Raw genomic sequence first — 17,562 nt, 5'->3', positions numbered from 1 at the left:
CTAACATTACTCTCTCAGTCAAGATGCCTTCTTCACTTTAGGTATATATTTTCCAATTGAGAATCATTTATGTAAGGAATGATTTGCTTCTTACACTATATTCCTCATTTTTTTATTTTTGGCAATGATAATCTCATTTTCTAGGATAGGTTAATATCTTCCTAACAGCAAAATAGAAGGAAGATTTTACAAGGGTATTAAACAATAGCACCTGAATTTTACTAAATGTAAAACGTAAATCTCAAGGTTTACTTGTATTAGTCCTATCCCTCCTTTTCTGTCTAGGCTCTGTTATTAGCTCCAAGGCAGCAAGGAACCAGGAATGTTGTTTTGAGGTTGGAAAACCTGTAATTCCACGCTTGACTTTGGACCTGCTGAAACTAATAACTAGGCCTGATTAACAATTTGAGTCTCCACTTCCATTTGTCTTCAATACTCCATCTTTCCATGAGACTGCCTTTTCCCTTGCCTCCACTTGTCTCCAACTGTCTCTGCATAACTGGCACAAACATTTTGTTTTAAAGCGCAACCCTACTTAAAATGCACCTCCTCAAAGAATTAGGTTTGGATTGGTTGACTTAGAATGGGTACGAATGTGAAAGTAGGAGACAGAGACATTGAAACAGAAAGAGATGCAATAAAGACAGGAAAAGATTATAAAAGACAGAGATTGATTGATATAATGCCAGAGAGATCAAGACACTGAGAAAAATTGGGACATTAGGAAAGGGAAAGAAAGAGATGAAATGTGTGGAGATTAGAGAAAGGACCAGAATTGTGTGTGTGTGTGTGTGTGTACGCGCACCTGCAATGAGCGAGAAAGAGAGAGAACTCAGGAATGTGTCTGGAGTGGAAATCAAAAATATGAGTCACCACAAAGAAATGAAAACCCTGTGCATGAGCTGCTGAATGATGTGTAGCTAAGTATAGTTAAATGTTCTTTAAAGAAATGCCATCTCTAAGATTCAAGAAAAATGCCACATATTCTCATTTGTTTTGTTTCCACAGCAGTATGAGGAAATTTGATCTAAACTTTTAATGATCTTGATATCTAATAAAATTAATTTTAATTTTCAATGTTATTTGTTTCACTCAATTTATTTGTAAAAGCTTGTCCTCCTTCTACATAAATGGTGTTGGTTTCGAAAGCATTTTGATGAAATGCATTTAATATTTAAAAACTCCAACTATATTTGAGAATTGGATAATATGTAACACATGTGAATTTTAATACTATATCAAAGAGTGAGACATGTTATCAATAAGTTCTACTAATTATTGTCATACTTTGAAACACATATTTAAAGCCAGACTTTGAAAGAGTCTGTTGTAATACTCACGGTTTTGCTCAGGATTGTGTTAAATAATTACCCATCAAAATGTTCACATTAATTACTCAAACACATGAGACTCTTTATCCAATAACATTACAGCTCAGTGGTTTAGACCAATTGTTAGTCTGGTACTTACCCATTTCTAGATATTCATCTATCAGTCCATGGATGTTCATGGGCTGCAGATTCCAATCCTGCTCCCACTGAGGTAGGTAATTGTCATTCTTCTCACTGTGACTGGCTTTCTTCATCTTCCTTCGGGACCACCAATTCTGCAACAGTCTACATCGATCCAGAGATTATTATAGTAACTGAACTATTTTCCATTCAGCACCAACAATGCAGTATGTTAATATTTGACAGTAATTGTCTTTCATTCTCTCTCTCACACATACACATGCGTGCGTGCACACACACACACACAGTTTCTTGGTGAAAGCAGATTAGAACTGCATTTATAAAGATTCACAAAACAAATCAGAATATGCATATTGCTTCCCAAACCAGATATGCACACAGCAAATTAAAAATAATTTTCAATAATTAGGAAAATGGCAAGCATCTGAGACCTTTGGGCTTCATTGCTTTTCTCTTTCCAGATACGAAAGACAATCACAGTGCAATCTGGACTATTAACAAGGCAAGTTTGAATCCCTTGAATGGTGGATCTGTTTGCACCTTGCTACATAGAATCAAAGCAATTTCTTGCCACTAGATGGTAGACTTTGCAAAACAAAAGAAATTCTTTCTCCAGTGAAAATAAACTGGTTGCAAAATGCAGATATTAAACAGTGCACATCATTGTTTATGGTGAATTCCTGCTGACACTTCCTCGCAGGTGATGTGGCTGTGCACGCATCACTATACATGAATGACAGAAGTACGTCATTCTCTGCAGAACTCACTTGATGAAGTTCGAGGGGAGGTGTAAATAAAAAGAATGAAGAGGAGAGAGAAACAAACAGACAATGCTGGAGCTATGAGATATAGAACACAGAGCTGCTGGAAACCTGAAACAAAAACACAAACTGTTGGAAACATTCAGCAGGTCAGGCAGCATCTGTGGAGAGAGAAACGGCAACAATGCCCCAATCAATGAAAGCCAGTTGCGCTCTGAAAGGTCATCCACCCAAAATGTCCCTGTCCCCCTCCTGACAGATACCACCCAGCATTCTCTGCTCTACTATTAGAACTGCCCGGATCCGTTTCTCTCTCCATGGGTTTGTTGACTGCTTCCAGCATTTTCTGCTTTTGTTTCAGATTTCCAGCACCTGTGTTTTTTCCCCCACTCTTCAAACGCTGGCCTGTTCCAATGCAACTCAGTTTCCCTCTCTCCACGAGTGATGTCTGATCTGCTGGAATTTCCCAGCATTCTCCCTTGTTTTAAATTCCTAACAGCCACTGTTTCCTGAATTTTTACATATTTTGTTTCTTTTCTCCTCTATTCTTCCACTGACACACCCTCCAGAGAGATTAGCTACCACTAACGGACCTTCTCTCAACTGACACCAATCTGTGTCACTCATTTTCGCTCGGTCTCAATCATATGATGCATTCCCTTTCTTCTCTCTACCCCTTGCCCAACTTTGCATCCTAAAACATGCCTGCTTTCCAACTTAGGGAACCAACATTAAAACTTTACTTTTATATTTCCAACCCCACTTGAATCAAAAGTGAGCATTTCAATAGCTTTCCCAGTTACCTGCTGCATCTGTGTGCAAGCTTTCAGACTTTCGTGCAATGAAGACTCCCCCAAGTCCCACTGTGCTGCAGACTTCCCCATTGAAATAAGAATCTGTGTTATCACTCTTCCCTCCAAATTGAGCAACTTCACATTTTCCCACATTATTCTCCAATTGCCAACATTTTGCCCACTCACTCAATCTCTCTGTAAACTGTATCTGTAAACTCTGTCTTCTGCACAGCTTGCCAGCCCCCCCCCACCCCACCCCACCCCACCCCACCCCATCCCCGCATCTACAAATTTGTATACAATGCATTTCATTCCGTCCTCTGTCATTGACAAATAATGCAGACAGCCGTGGTCCCAGCACTGATTCCTGCAGCACCCTGCTGGTTACAGGTTGTCACCCTGAGTCTGTTCCTACTCCCTCCTTCCTCCCAGTGAGACAATCTTGTTCCATGCTGATATGTTACATGAGCCTTTAACCTGCCAGGTAACCTTTTGTGTGGCACTTTGTTGAATACCTTTTGAAAATCCAAATATATGACATCTACTTCTCTTGCCCCTCCCCCAGTCTCCCAACCTGCCCCTCACCCACACCTTCCTCCCTGGTTCCCCACCTCCTACCCTTTATTTCCATGGTCTACTGTTCTCTCCAATCAGATTCCATCTTGTTCAACCCTTTGCCTCTTCCACCTATCAGCTCCCAGCTTCTCACATCATTCCTGCTACCCCCCTCCCCCACCTACCTACCTTCTCCCCTCACCTGTATTCACCTATTACCTGCCAGCTCATGCTCCTTCCCCTCCCCCCCCACCCTTTTTATTCTGGCTCCTGCCCTCTTCCTTTCCAGTCCTGATGAAGGGTCTCAGCCCGAAACATCGACTGTTCATTTCCGTCCAATGGATGCTGCCTGACCCGCTGAGTTTCTCCAGCATTTTGTGTGTGTTGCAAGTGACATCTAGTGCTATCCGCCGGAAATGTTAGCTCTGTTTCTATTTCCACAGATTCTGCATGAGCTGTTCAGTAGTTCCAGTCTTCCCTTATGCGAACACTGGTGGTGGTGTGGACGGCGAGGAAGGTTATCTCGGGTGATATCAGGATATAGATCAGATGGAAGGCTGGGCAGTGCACTGACAGATGGAACTTAATTCCAAGAAGTGTGAAGTGATACACTTTGGGAAGTCAAATCGGGGTAGGACATATCGTGTAAATGGTAGGGTGCTAAGGAATGTTGGTGCACAGAAGGACCTTGGGGTTCATAGAGGCAACATGGAACGACAGGGTGGTGAAGGCGGCATATGGCATGCTTACCTTCATTAGTCAGGGCAGAGAACATAGAAGTTGGGATGACATGTTGCAACTTTACAAAACACTGGTGAGACTGTACTTGGAGGACCATATGCAGTTCTGGTCACAGGAAGGATGTGATTGCGCTGGAGAGAGTGCAGAGGTGATTCACCAGGATGTCGCCTGGATTGGAGGACTTTAGATACGGGGAGAGATCGGAAAGGCTGGGTTTATTTACCCAGGAGTGAAGGAGGCTGAGGGGCGACCTGATAGAGGTGTATAACATCATGAGAGGCATAGATAAGGCAGAGAGGCAGAATCGTTCTACCATTGTAAGGGGATCAAAAAAGAGAGCATAGGTTTAATGTGAGAGGAATGAGTTTTAAAGTGAATCTGAGGAGAAAGTATTTCTTACACAGAGAGTGGTTGATATCTGGTGGAGTCAGATACAATCATTATGTTTAAGAGACTTTTAGCCAGGCACTCGAACAGGGAAGGCATAAAAGGATATAGTCCTAATGAGGGGAAATGGGATTAGTGTTGATGTGCAGAAAGATCAGCATGGCCAAAGTTGGCCAAAGGGCCAGTTTCTGTGCTCTAAAACTCCATGGCTCTGGTTTTAAGCACCTGCTTCTATCCTCTCTGACATTTTGGGATGCTCTCACAGGGTTGAACACTTTGTAGTGTTCATTCCTTGGATCTTGCATTAATACATAACTATCTTCCTTCCACCCTCCCAACATTGGTCAATTGGTTCCTCAGAAGCTGGACTTCCCTCACCTGTTGGAAAGTGAGGCTGGGATAAAATAGTTCCTGAGTTAACCAAACACCCATTACAGCCCCATCATGTCTACGAAACTGAGAGATTTAAAGGAAACTCAATGAAGCAGTGTTTCAATGCACCCTGTGATTCCCATCCTGGGAAATTATCACAACAATGTCCTCAAGAATTATCTTCGATTCCTGGGGATGCCAGGAGCAACCTGAAACGTCGGCGACCTCAGATCCTCAGAGTGCAAGGTCAGTGCTGGCTCCCACCACTGCTAATCCATATTCACCTTTGTGAGGTGATCAACCAATCCTGAACCTTTAAACTGGAATGGGAGGGAAGTTCCCATGACATCACCAGCAGATTATCAAGCATCGCAGGCTCCAACCATAATCTGATGGGAATGATCGGCAGTTGCGAGCGAGGCAAGGATTACTGGTGACCTCACAGAAGGATCAAGAATGCGATGGAAGGGTGGGGTCTGTCAGGAAATCACGAGATCCCAGGAGTTCCCTCAGAGGTCCAAGGGAACTCTCCCTGGATCCCCTCTTCATCCTCTGGGCCCTTTCAGTTATTTCTTGTTGCACGCACAAGCACGTGAAAATGATTTTGATTGGCTCCAGTTCATGGATATCAAATGTTCTTCAAGAAAAATTGCCCTCTAAATATAGCAGCTGCTAGGTGAACTGAAGGGAAATGCTCAATGTCACATGGAGTTCACTTTTAATTGGCTTTTCAGCCCTGATGATTGGTTTTACCAGACAGCTGAGGATAAATTAGAAATCTCACGGGTAGCCGAGCTCCATAAAGTTGTTCCACATTTGCTTCAGCACCATGATGATACCCATCTGCATGCAGAGGTCAATCAAACAGCCGCTGGGATGACACTGCACCAAATATAAGGGAGAGGTACATCAGCACAGATAGGAAGGCAATTTTACATTCAAACCAACTGCAGATGTAGGAAGGTAATGTTTACCAAGCTGCTCCCCTAAACAAATGCATGTCTTTTTAAAATTTATTTGTTTACACTATGTTGGTTCTGCAGGCAAAGCTGTTCTTTATTGTCCAGCCTCTATCCCTGAGTTGAGGAGACACTTAAGAGGCAACAACATTGCTACCGATCTGGGTTCACATGAAGGCCAGACTGGGTAAGGATGGCACATTTCTCTGATGGAACCCACTTACGTTTTACAACAATCGGTGGTGTCATCGCTATTATTGATAATTTATTGTCAAGTCACATTTAATTACTACAATATAAGTTCCCTAGGTGCTATGGTGGGATTTGAACTCATGCCTCCATGTTCAGGTCCTCTTGGTCCTGATCCAATGGCAACAAGAATGCTACTTCTGCTTTAATTAATACGCAACATTTAAGGTTAATTTCATAATATACAAAATAATATCATATACAATATTGAATAAAAGTGGTAAAACATTTGTGTGGGTCTGCGTATTAGAGTTGGAGAAGTTTTCATCCTGACTTTTTCATCCTCTGCATAGAGACAGAAATGGAGTGAACAATTCATGTCCACGACCTTCTATCAGAATATAGAACATTTCTGATGGAAAGTGATTGACCTGAAACGGTTTCCTTCTCCATGGATGCTGTCTGACCTGCTGAGTATTTCCAATATTTTCTGTTTCGATTTTGCAGATTTGCAGCATCCACAATATCTTGCTTTTGTGTTCTGACTTACAGATATGATTAATTACAATTCAGACTTTGCCTTTTCTTTGCACTGAAAGAAGGACAAGGCTGGCGGGGTTAGAGCTGGGTGGACATGACCCCAATAAAAATAAGTAACATAAGGCATGAATGAGTGCAGACATTCCTCCCATTACTTTAAGTACATGTGCACATACCCTTTCAAAAACGATTCGTGCTCCTGGGCTCCCATGAGCTCACAGCCTTATTATCACAATGTAGCCAGTTATTTACAATTTATAAATATATCTTAAAGGCCAATACAATTGTCAAATGAATGAGCTTTCCAATGTTCCTATTAATATGGTGTACATTAACTACAATGTACTGGGATATTCAATTTATTCAGGCACTGTATTAGTTATCTCAACGTGGTCCAGATTGCATGTGTGACATGATACAATATATTATGCATTCATTTGCTTGAAGCTGCTTCTTGGAAGGTTTAATCAAAAACCTCTTGAACAAGTACCAATAACTTACTAGAGTGCAATGGGAAACTCGAGTCAAATGATTAACTTCTTTATGTCATGGTGTAAAGTGATTGCGAAATATGATTCTGGCTATCTTACAGAATTCAAGATTTAAGCATCAGTTAAAATATATCGGCAAAAAGGTTATTATGGCTACAGTGAGTCAAGTAGCAATTCAAATGATGGCTGGTTTACCTCTTCCAGTCTCCACCTATGAAACAGCTTGGCGTAGGCACCAGGACGTCCTGCAAACCTGTTCAACACAAAAGTAGATGTTAAAGCAGTGGCAACTGTATTACCCCCATGGCCATCACATTAACTGTTTCCAATAATCGAATTAACACATGGAAACTTACAATACATGTTAACTTTATCCTTACACTATCATTCCTTTTACTGCTAGTCTCTCCAGCTTTCTGACCTATCTCATAGCTTTCACTCTGGATTTTCTCATCTGACTGCTGGTGCTGTCTGTGTGGAGTTTACCCGTTTTGCCTGTGTCTGCATGGGTTTCCTCCAGGCGCTCCAGTTTCCTCCCACATCCCAAAGACCTGCAGGTTGGTAGGTTAATTGGCCACTGTAAATTGCCCCTAGTGTGCAGGAGAGTGGTGGGATCTGGGGGAGTTGATGGGAATGCAGAGAGAACAGGTTACAGAGAAAATTAGTGGGGAACAGGAATGCCCTGTGAGTGGTCATAGACTTGCTAGGCTGAAATCGCACCCCCCTCTGTTGTAAGTAAGTGTGGAAATATGAAATATATGAAAAAATTCTGATTGCAGGCAACCCCCACTTTACAGTTACTACGGTAACAGAAATCCACCCTTATGGAATTTACAAATCACCAAAATATCTGAGATACAGAATAAATATTTGCTCTCACAACTTTTTTTCAACTTGCATTTCTTAACGCAGGTGCAGATAATCTGGCTTTTCATTATGGAAAATTGCGATACAGATTTTGTTTATAGGAACATAACAGCCCCCTCCCCCCACTCTTACAATAACGTGAGGCTCGCCTGTATAGTTATGTTGTGAGCATCTAGATAATTATTTTAAAATTAGAACAGTAAGATTACATTAAGTAGTTATTTAATTTTAGTAGTTCTTAAGCGTTTCCGAATGTCCGGTACATTCAGAGACAATTAAAAACTCCAACATATGTGACAGCCGACAAAAGACCTTAAGTACAGAAGCAGGCAATAAAACTATCCCGCCGTTCCATTAGACCAAAGTGGCTTCCAACTTTTTCCTTCTAAATGGCTCCATTTAAAGACTGGAAATTTCTTGAGATCGCTAAATAATCCTGTCGACATGCAGGCAACATGCCATCGATGTGGGTTAACAAATCTTGTTTATAGTCTTCATCATGCAAGTAAACTGGATTAGTTTGAAACAGACACATGTGGTTATGATGCTACCAGGACAATTGCCCTGCCAAGGGAATAAATCCAACCAATATTATACTGCCGACCATCCTTGAGACCCCAAATTGGGTGATGACCCGAAGGTTTGGAACCCTTCGTTGGATCATGGTGGGTCTGCATCTCAAATTTGTTGACTTGTTTCTGGTCTACATGCCTTAGCACTCTTATCTAACATTCATCTTTATACTGGGAGTGGGGATAGAGGGTGAGATGATGGAAAGTAGCAGTTTAAAAACAAGCAAGCAAACAACTATTTGGCATGGAACTAGAATTAGACCGGTATCTGCAAATGTTCAGTTGTCTGAAAACAATATTATGCATTCGACACTTATCTTCCATCTACCCCAGATCTACCGCTCACCTACACACTAGTCTGAAAAACTGCTGGATGCAAAAACCCGTAATGGTTTGATGGTGCGCAACAGGTGGTGATCTGTAACTGTTTAGACCTGTCTTTTGACCTGGGGAAATGATTGGATTCTCCATGGAGTTGGCTTGCAGAGACGACCTGTCGGTGAGGGATTTGTGAGGGGAGAAGGGTGGGGGAGTTGGTATGGTGTGGAGCGACACTGTGGAATTGATCTGGTATTATTGGGAAGGCACTCGTGTAGGGTTGTTTTCAGAAGAACTTCACAGAGACAGGAGGATCAATGGGTTTCCCCTGCAAAACGTGGTGCTTTTCACTCTGTGCGCGATTCTGGTGCATGGTGCAGGCTGAGGCATGAGGCAGACACCCACTTCATCCAGGGTTTACCAGTTCTTGATCGTGCTAATCTGGGTGGATACAGTCACCGATGAACAATTCAACTATGCATCATAGTCATCCCACAACATTTCACTATTTAGTAAATTAGGGAGTGCATTTTATTCTAAATTCCTCCAAACATGATTTGTACTAATTTTCACACATCCACACCAAGCGGTTCTCCACAGGATTCATAGCACGACTCATATGTTTAGCCCAAAGTGCCTTTAAAAGCCCTTGGTTCAGAATATTAAGAGCTCAGTAATCTAGTTTTGCAAACAGCCAGCAGTAATTAGATGAAAATAACAGAGACTGTTGCCTCAAGCTTCCTTGCACACAGCCTGATGAGTCAGCTGAACAGTATTCACCTCTCCAACATTAAATAATTTAACAGAGCGACTTGGTCAAAGACTCACAGGTCTCAAGTGATCTTACTCTGATCAGCTGCAATTGGGCTCAGAATATTAATGACTGCAGCAACTGACCAACAATTGTTCAACCCACTGTCGGAGACTGCAGCTGAGGTTTTCCCTCTTCCTCCCAAAGGCCTTAATGGTGAATAGTCATGGTGAAATTGTCAGGGTCAATGGATATTAATAAACCATTTAAATTCCAGCATTATTATGACAATAGATATTTATGCACTATTTTCATGCCAGCCTAAATACGATAACAGATATTAGTGTACTATTTGCACACCAGCCTTATTCAAGAGGATGCATCCAAAAGCCTGCCTTATTGTCCTGTGATGTGATTTCAGTCTCTGCCTCTAGCTATGTGGCAGACTGCAGTTCCAAATAATGTCCAATCAAGTTCAGGTTTGGGCTGGAGAATGCCCAGTGATTATTTTCCCCCAAAATATACTTTATTCTTAATATATATCCAATATAGGACATTGCTGTGTCTTTATTCACAGTGCCAAGCATGTCAGTATATTTGTTGACAACATTAACATTCTACCAACATGACGTCAATTTTTCTTTTCCAAACATAATCTACAATAAAGGCCCAGCCCCTCAACATCCAGTGGTGCGGTGACCCTACGCTATGGCCCTTTGCAGCAAATGCACCAAGTTTCAGTGTGTCCCTTAGCACTTAGTTCTGCATCTTGGAAGCTGCCGGTGTGCAGCAGTCAGCTGCAGACATCTCCTTGCACTGGAGGAGCAGACCAAAGTGGTGCATCTTTGACCTCCCAGCAGCTGTTGATGCACACCCATGAACAGTCCGTTGAGCACAGAATACTGTGGTATGTAGATCCTTGGGATGAACCTTGACAATGTGCATCTCCTTGCAGATGTTCCTGGCAAACAGTCCAGAAGGAACTAATTGATGGTCTCCTCCACACTGCAGGAGATCATGTGATTGGGTTGAGATTCTAGCCGTGTATGAAGGAGCTGAAGGCGAGGACCCTCCACACCACAATCAAAACAAGCCACTGGTGTTTCTTTGGAAGTTCCATTGGTGAGGCATTCCAGCTGTGATGACATTGAGTGTACCGTCCGAGAGATCTAAACTTAAGTCAAGACTTTAAGTTCTAACTGGCCTAAGTATCCCCCACTATCGAGAGTTTTAGGATCTTTGCTTTTCTTAACTGACTTCTGTTTGGATGTGCGGTGCAGAATTTCCAGAGTTACTGATCCTACACCCATTTCACGAGCCTGTCTATACCTCTTTGATGTCCATTATGATACTCCTCCCAGTACACTATGTCCAGGATGGGGCTTGTGAAATGGGTGAAGAGGTGACAGATAACATTTAATGCTGAAAAATATGGAATGTTACATTTGGTATAACAAATACAAAGAGACAATGTAAACTAGAGAGCTCAATTCTAAAAGGGCTACCAGAACAGAGAGATACAGTGGTGCATGCCCACAGTTCCTTGAAAATAGCAAGGCTGATCACAAAAGGAATACAGGAACCTAGGATTTATACAGCGAGGCCAAGTGCATGGAAGTCCTGATGAACCATGAGCAAAATAAATTTTACGCAGCAAGTAGTTAGGGTCTGGAATGGACTGTCTGGATAGTAGTGGAACCAGATTTAATTGTAGAGTTTAAAAGGGAGTGGATAAATTGTGGAATGGAATGAATTTGTCAGCCTGTGGAGAAAGGTGGCGAATGGAAGGAGGTGGATCACTCTCGCCTAGATCTAGCACAAACTCAACTGCTTGAATGGCCTCTTTCTATTCTGGCATGGTTCTGTGACATGTGAGCAAATCCCAGGCAGTGGTGTTCCCAGGTACAGACCGGCTACATGTTGCCTGAACCTGCACCAATTTCGGTGTCTTTGCACCTAGATGTTTGAAGGTCTGGCCAAGCAATGCCTCAATTGAAAATTCTCAGCTGTGTTCAGCATCTCTGTTATCTCACTCCCACCTATTCTTTAGGGTGAACCAGGAACCAAGGAGTGATTAACTAAGGAATGCACAACGGTAATCGGTCGTGCGCTGAAACAGGGAGAGCGGGGTGATTGGAAGGGGACCGAGCACTGTGAAGACGCGCAGGGCGACGATCCAGCGCACAAGGTAGCGTGAAGCATGAATAAGCCGCGAAGGCTGGGTGAAGCGACAGTGAACTTCAAGGGCACAGAGGCAGCGGGCGGCAGGGAGAAGAGATGATCCAGGGTGAATCTGGCAAACTAGGTGGCAGGGTAAAGCTCAAGAGGACCTGAAAGGGAGAAGGCAGGATGGAGCTGAAGCGGACCTGGGAGGAAGACGGCAGGGTGGAGTTCACGCGGACGTCAAAGGGTGAAGGGCTGGCGGACCGTGTAGGGTGAACCAAGAACAGGTGTGGACACAGTGGAGGGGACAACAAACCAAGGAATGCGCGTCAGTAATGGGCCGCAGGGTGAAGCAGGGAGAGCGGGGTGACTGGAAGTGGACCTCGAAGTACCAAGAGGTTAGAGTTAAGCAGGGCGACGAGCCAGCGCGCCAGGTAGGGGGAAGCAGAAACGGGCCGACTTTAAAGGCAGTGCGAAGCGAGAGTGAACGTTGAAAGCAGTGAAGGGAGCGGGCGGCAGGGAGAAGCGCAGAGGGAACAGGATGATCCAGAAGGGGATCTGACAAAAGTGGATGCAGGCCCGGCAGGGTGGAGCTGAAGCGGACGTGAAAAGGTGAAGGCGGGATGGAACTGAAGCGGACCTGAGAGGAAGACGTCAGTGTGGATGCGGACCTGAAAGGGTGAAGGGCTGGCGGACCCCGTAGGGTGAACCAGGAGCGGGGTTGGACAGAGCGAAGGGGCAACCAACCAAGGAATGAGCGACATTGCAAGTGGTCCGGGCCATGTGAAGACGCGCAGAGCGATGAGCCGGCGCAACCAGGTCGGGTGAGGCAGGAACCGGCCGACTTTGAAGGCAATGCGAAGCGAGAGTGAACTGCGAGGGCGCAGAGGTGGCCGGCGGCACGGAAGAAGCGCAGAGGCAATAGGATGATCCGGAGTGGATCTGCCAAAGTGGGAGCGGGCCCAGCAGGGCGGGGCTCGGGCGGACCTGGAAGGAAGACGGCAGGACGGATGCGGACCTGAAAGGGCGATGTCCTGGCGGACCGTGTAGGGTGAACCAGGAGCGGGGATGGTCGGAGCGAAGGGGCAACAAACGCGACGTTAATCGGCCGCAGAGTGAAGCAGGGCGAGCGGGCTGATTGGAAGTGGAACCGGGCGGTGTGAAGAGGGTGCGGACACGGCAGGGAAACGGAATTAATGTAGATGGGTACAAGGGCGGCATAGACATAGTGGGCCGAAGGGTCTGTTTCTGTGCTGAATGACACCGTGACTTTGACTGTAACAGCTAATGAGAGTGAAAACTTGTCACTTGTCATCTTGGCTCAATTAGCAGCATTTATATTCCAAACACTGGATCCAGTCCTTTCGGACATGGAATCACATTTTTCAATTCACCCTCAGGATTAATGAACCATGGGGAAGACCAGAGTCTCGTGCCCATCCCTGAAGTCCATGTGGCGAGATCAGCCCTGCTCCTCCATCCCCCAAAGATCTTAAATAGGTTTTAACGGTTCTTGGTTCAGCGATGACAAATCTAGGCTGTTTCAGTGCGGTTTAAAGTGCTGCCTTGCCAAAGCTGTATCTATCCAGCGGCCGGATGTAAAGAGTTGGGAGTTCTCCCAGGGACTTTGCCGACTTTTCTCCCTCAAGCAACATGACCAAAAATAGAAAATCAAAAAAGTACTGCTGATGCTGGAAATATAAAGCACAAACAGCAAGTGCTAGAAAAAGTTTGTAAAAAAATCAGAAGATCTGGATTGTTGGTGTTATTTTATTAAATGTGATGAAGAAGCTGATATAAGAGGATTAATTCCACATTGGAATTGGGGTAGAGTCAGGGAGCCTCTGATCTGTTGTGCAAACTTCTTTGCCAGAGGGGAAAGAGTTGGTGTTGAACGAAGCAAAGGTGGGGAATGTGTGGATGCTTGAAGCGTAGGTTATCGAGGGAGAGTGAAAACTGAGAGCAGCAGTCAACACCGTATCAGGAAATGGAGTCCAGGAGGGAAACCTGAGGAATCCAACACAAAGATACCTGGAAATGGGATCACATTTGGCTTCCTGTTTGTTCTGCGCTATATGATCCAGGTAGAAGTTACTTGGTCAATCTTTTCTAGGTGACAGTGCACCACTCAGTAAATTGGTCAGGTCACGTCTGATTTCAATCCACGGTAACACTTCTGATGTTCTTTTTCCAGACATGTACCCAGTGACATCAATCATCTGCAACCCACATTTCAGCCCACATCAACATAAACTGGAGCTCAAAGTTCTACACAATGCCAGTCATGGAAGAGTCTCAGGAGATCTAGAAGCACAACATGCTACACTCTTGCTTAACTCACGATTTAAAAGGACAAAGCAGACCTCGAGAGGCATATTTTGAACTGTACTAACTCATTGTAACTGCACTGTGTAATAAGTTGACCTGTACAATTGGTTTGTAAGACAAGCTTTTCACTGTACCTTGGTATAAGTAACAATAATGAACCAATACCAATACCAACCGATCCCAGAGTGCTGATACCCCTCCCAAAGTCCACAGACTGTGCTAAGGGCTCATTACAGCATTTAACCACTGAGAATCCTCTCTTTTATGAGAGGGATACATTTCTGGAAAATGATTCATGAAGCAAACTAGAAAAACCTTGCAGCCTAACAGCATGAACATTGAATTCTCACACTTTAAGTAATCCCCACCCAACTTCCCCACAAACCACCCCCCAACCATGTCTCTCCTCTTCCCTTTCCTAGCCCTTTTTCCCTTTCTCTCTCCACCTTTGACCCATCCCCCCCGGTGCTCTCCCCTCCTCCCCCGCACCTGCCTATCACTATCTCTTACCCGCATCTACCTATCACCACCTTGTGCCCAGCCCACCTCCCCTCTTTTGTCCACCTATCACTGCTCTGCTTTTCCCTCCTATATATCGGGCTTCCCCTTTTCCTATCTTCAGCCCTGAAGAAGGGTCCTGACCTGAAACGTTGACCGCCTGCTTTTCTCCACGGATGCTGCCTGGCACGGTGAGTTCCTTCAGCATCACAGTGTTTTTCATTATGAAGCAAACTCTTGCTGATGTCGAAGGCTGGGCAAAATACGCAATGGATATTTTGGTACAAACTTCTATAGATGGAAAGTGGCGTGCTGTTCATTATGATAAAAATTCAACTTGTAAATCAGAGATGCAAACCTTAAAAGGTCAATGGCATTAGAATTGACCAGCATTGTACCTGTCCTTGTTCAATGGGTCCCTGATGATGACATTGCTGGCAGCACTCCACTGCTGGAGCCTTTGGGATGGGTGTTGCAGACAATGTTGGGAGGGTTGGGTTCCACAGAGCAAGGGGCGCAGAAGTATGCACTGGTGAAGGCCATATGCACAGAGTCTTGAGAGGCAGGAGGTTCTTCCCAGATCTATTCGAGGACAAAAGTCATTGCAGGTCCAAGCTTTCAAAGGCTGTAATAACTGAGGGGCCACGATGAGGCAGATTGGGAGTTCAAGAGTTCATCTTTAGCGGACAAGAGGTCTACTCAAGGGTCTGATAACAGTAGGATCAAAACTGTCCTCGAGTCTGATGGTTCATGCTTTCAGGCTTTTGTATCTTCTGTCTGATGGGAGAGGGGAGAAGAGAGAATGACCCAGGTGGGAGGGATCCTTGATTATGTTGGCTGCTTTCCCGAAGCAGCGGGAAGTGTAGACAGAGTCAACGGATGCGCGGTTGGTTTGCGTGATGGACTGGGCTGTGTTCACAACTCTCTTGCAATTTCTTGCGGTCCTTGGCAGAGCAGTTAACATACCAAGCAGTGATGCATCTGGATAGGATGCTTTCCATGTAACATCTGTAAAAATTGGTAAGTCATCCAGGACATGCCGAATTTCTTAAGCCTTCTGAGGAAGTAGAGGCGTTGATGGGCTTTCTTGGCCAGAGCATCTACAGGGCTGGACCAGGACAAGTTGTTGGTGATACTTACACCTAGGAACTTGAAGTTCTCGACTATCTCCACCTCAGCACCATTGACACAAACAGGAGCATGTACTCCACCCTGCTCCTTCATTTTGCTGACATTGAGGGAAAGGTTGTTGTCCTGACACCACGCCACTGGGCCTTCCATCTCCTGCCTGTACTCCGTCTCGTCATTGTTTGAGATCTGGCCCACTACAGTGGTGTCATCTGCACACTTGCAAATGGAGTTAGAGCAGCACCCGGCCATGCAGTCATGAGTGTATAGGGAGTAGAATAGGGGGCTGAGGATGCAGCCTTGCAGGGCATTGGCATTGAGGATAATCATGGCAGGGGTGTTGCCTATCCTTATTGATTGCAGTCTGTTGGTCAGGAAATCAAGGATCCAGTTGCTGAGAGGATGCATTCATAAAACACCCTGAATGAAATCCCACTCTGACTACTTAAATGGCCTGCTGCAACATCTCTGTCTTTCTTTGAGTGCTAACTTGCTTGATGAACTCTCACCACTGCACAGGATATACTTGATCAGTTTCACTCTGCATGTACTAACCATGGTTGAAAGCTTTCATGCTTTGGCATGCTGTTCCAGATCAATTGTAACCAATGCAGCTGAGACTAGTGTGCATCACAACGTATTGATCAGATAAGCAAGCAAAGGGTAGGGACATGTGATGAGGTGCTAACATCCCAAGCCAATGAAGTCTACGTCCACTGAGCAAGGGGAAATCTCCCAATAAGCTGATAGAAGTATATAAAATTATGAGAGGCATTGACAGGGTAGACAGTCAGAATACTTTTCCCAGGGTAGAAATGCAAAATACGAGAAAATGTGCATTTCAGGTGAGGGGGGAAAGTTTAAAGGACGTCTGGGGCAGGTGTTTAACACAGAGAGTGGTGGGTGCCTGGATTGGGCCACCAGGGGTAGTGGTGGAGGCAGATATGACGGTGGTGTTCAAGAGGATTTTAGACAGACATATAAGTATGCAGGGAAATGGAGGGAGATGGATCATGAATAGGCAGAAGAGATTTCATTTAATTTGGTATTGAGGTTGGCATAGACATGGTGGGCCGAAGGGCCTGTTCCTCTGCTGTACTGTTCTATAGCAGGCACGGTAGTGTAACGGATAGCATGACACTGTACAACGCCAGTGACCTGGGTTCAAATCCGGCCACTGTCTGCAAGGAGTTTGTACGTTCTCCCCGTGTCTGTGTGGGTTTCCTCCAGGTGCTCCGGTTTCCTCCCACATTCCAAAGGTGTACGGGTTAGGAAGTTGTGGGCATGCTATGTTGGCGCCAGAAGCGTGGCGACACTTGCGGGCTGCCCTCAGAACACTACACAAAAAGATGTATTTCACTGTGTGTTTCAATGTACATGACTAATAAAGATATCTTATCATTGCCTAAAACCTCTGCCCTTCTTATTTCTGACCTGCTGTATATCCCTGATCTCCATCCCCACCATTAGCAGCCAGGTTCCAGTTGCTCAAGTCATAAGCTCCGGAATTCCTACTCCAAACCTTTCTGCTACCCTTTCTCCTTTCTATTGGGAGGTTTCTTAAACTCCACCTTGACCGAGCCAATGTGGGTTTATCCTAATATCAGAGTTTCAAATTTTGTTAAAAGCTTTTCTTCCTGCAAAACACTTGGGATATTTTACAGCAAAGAGATACC

General features: G+C 44.5%; 1 protein-coding gene across 1 annotated transcript in view; it reads right to left on the bottom strand.

The window, feature by feature from the left end:
* ano3 (anoctamin 3) overlaps positions 1-17,562 on the bottom strand; it is a 364,194-nt gene that overhangs the window by 38,089 nt on the left and 308,543 nt on the right. Inside the window, exons 21-23 of the mRNA XM_052029629.1 lie at positions 7,457-7,514; positions 5,867-5,964; positions 1,471-1,616 (exon numbers count right to left, since the gene is read on the bottom strand). Of these exons, the coding sequence (XP_051885589.1) occupies positions 1,471-1,616; positions 5,867-5,964; positions 7,457-7,514 (302 nt within the window). The remainder of the gene's footprint in view (positions 1-1,470; positions 1,617-5,866; positions 5,965-7,456; positions 7,515-17,562) is intronic.

This window comes from Pristis pectinata, chromosome 14 (genome assembly GCF_009764475.1).
Source record: "Pristis pectinata isolate sPriPec2 chromosome 14, sPriPec2.1.pri, whole genome shotgun sequence".
NCBI lineage: Eukaryota > Metazoa > Chordata > Chondrichthyes > Rhinopristiformes > Pristidae > Pristis > Pristis pectinata.
Note: the sequence above shows the minus strand (reverse complement) of the source record. Positions and strands in the feature narration are given on the sequence as shown.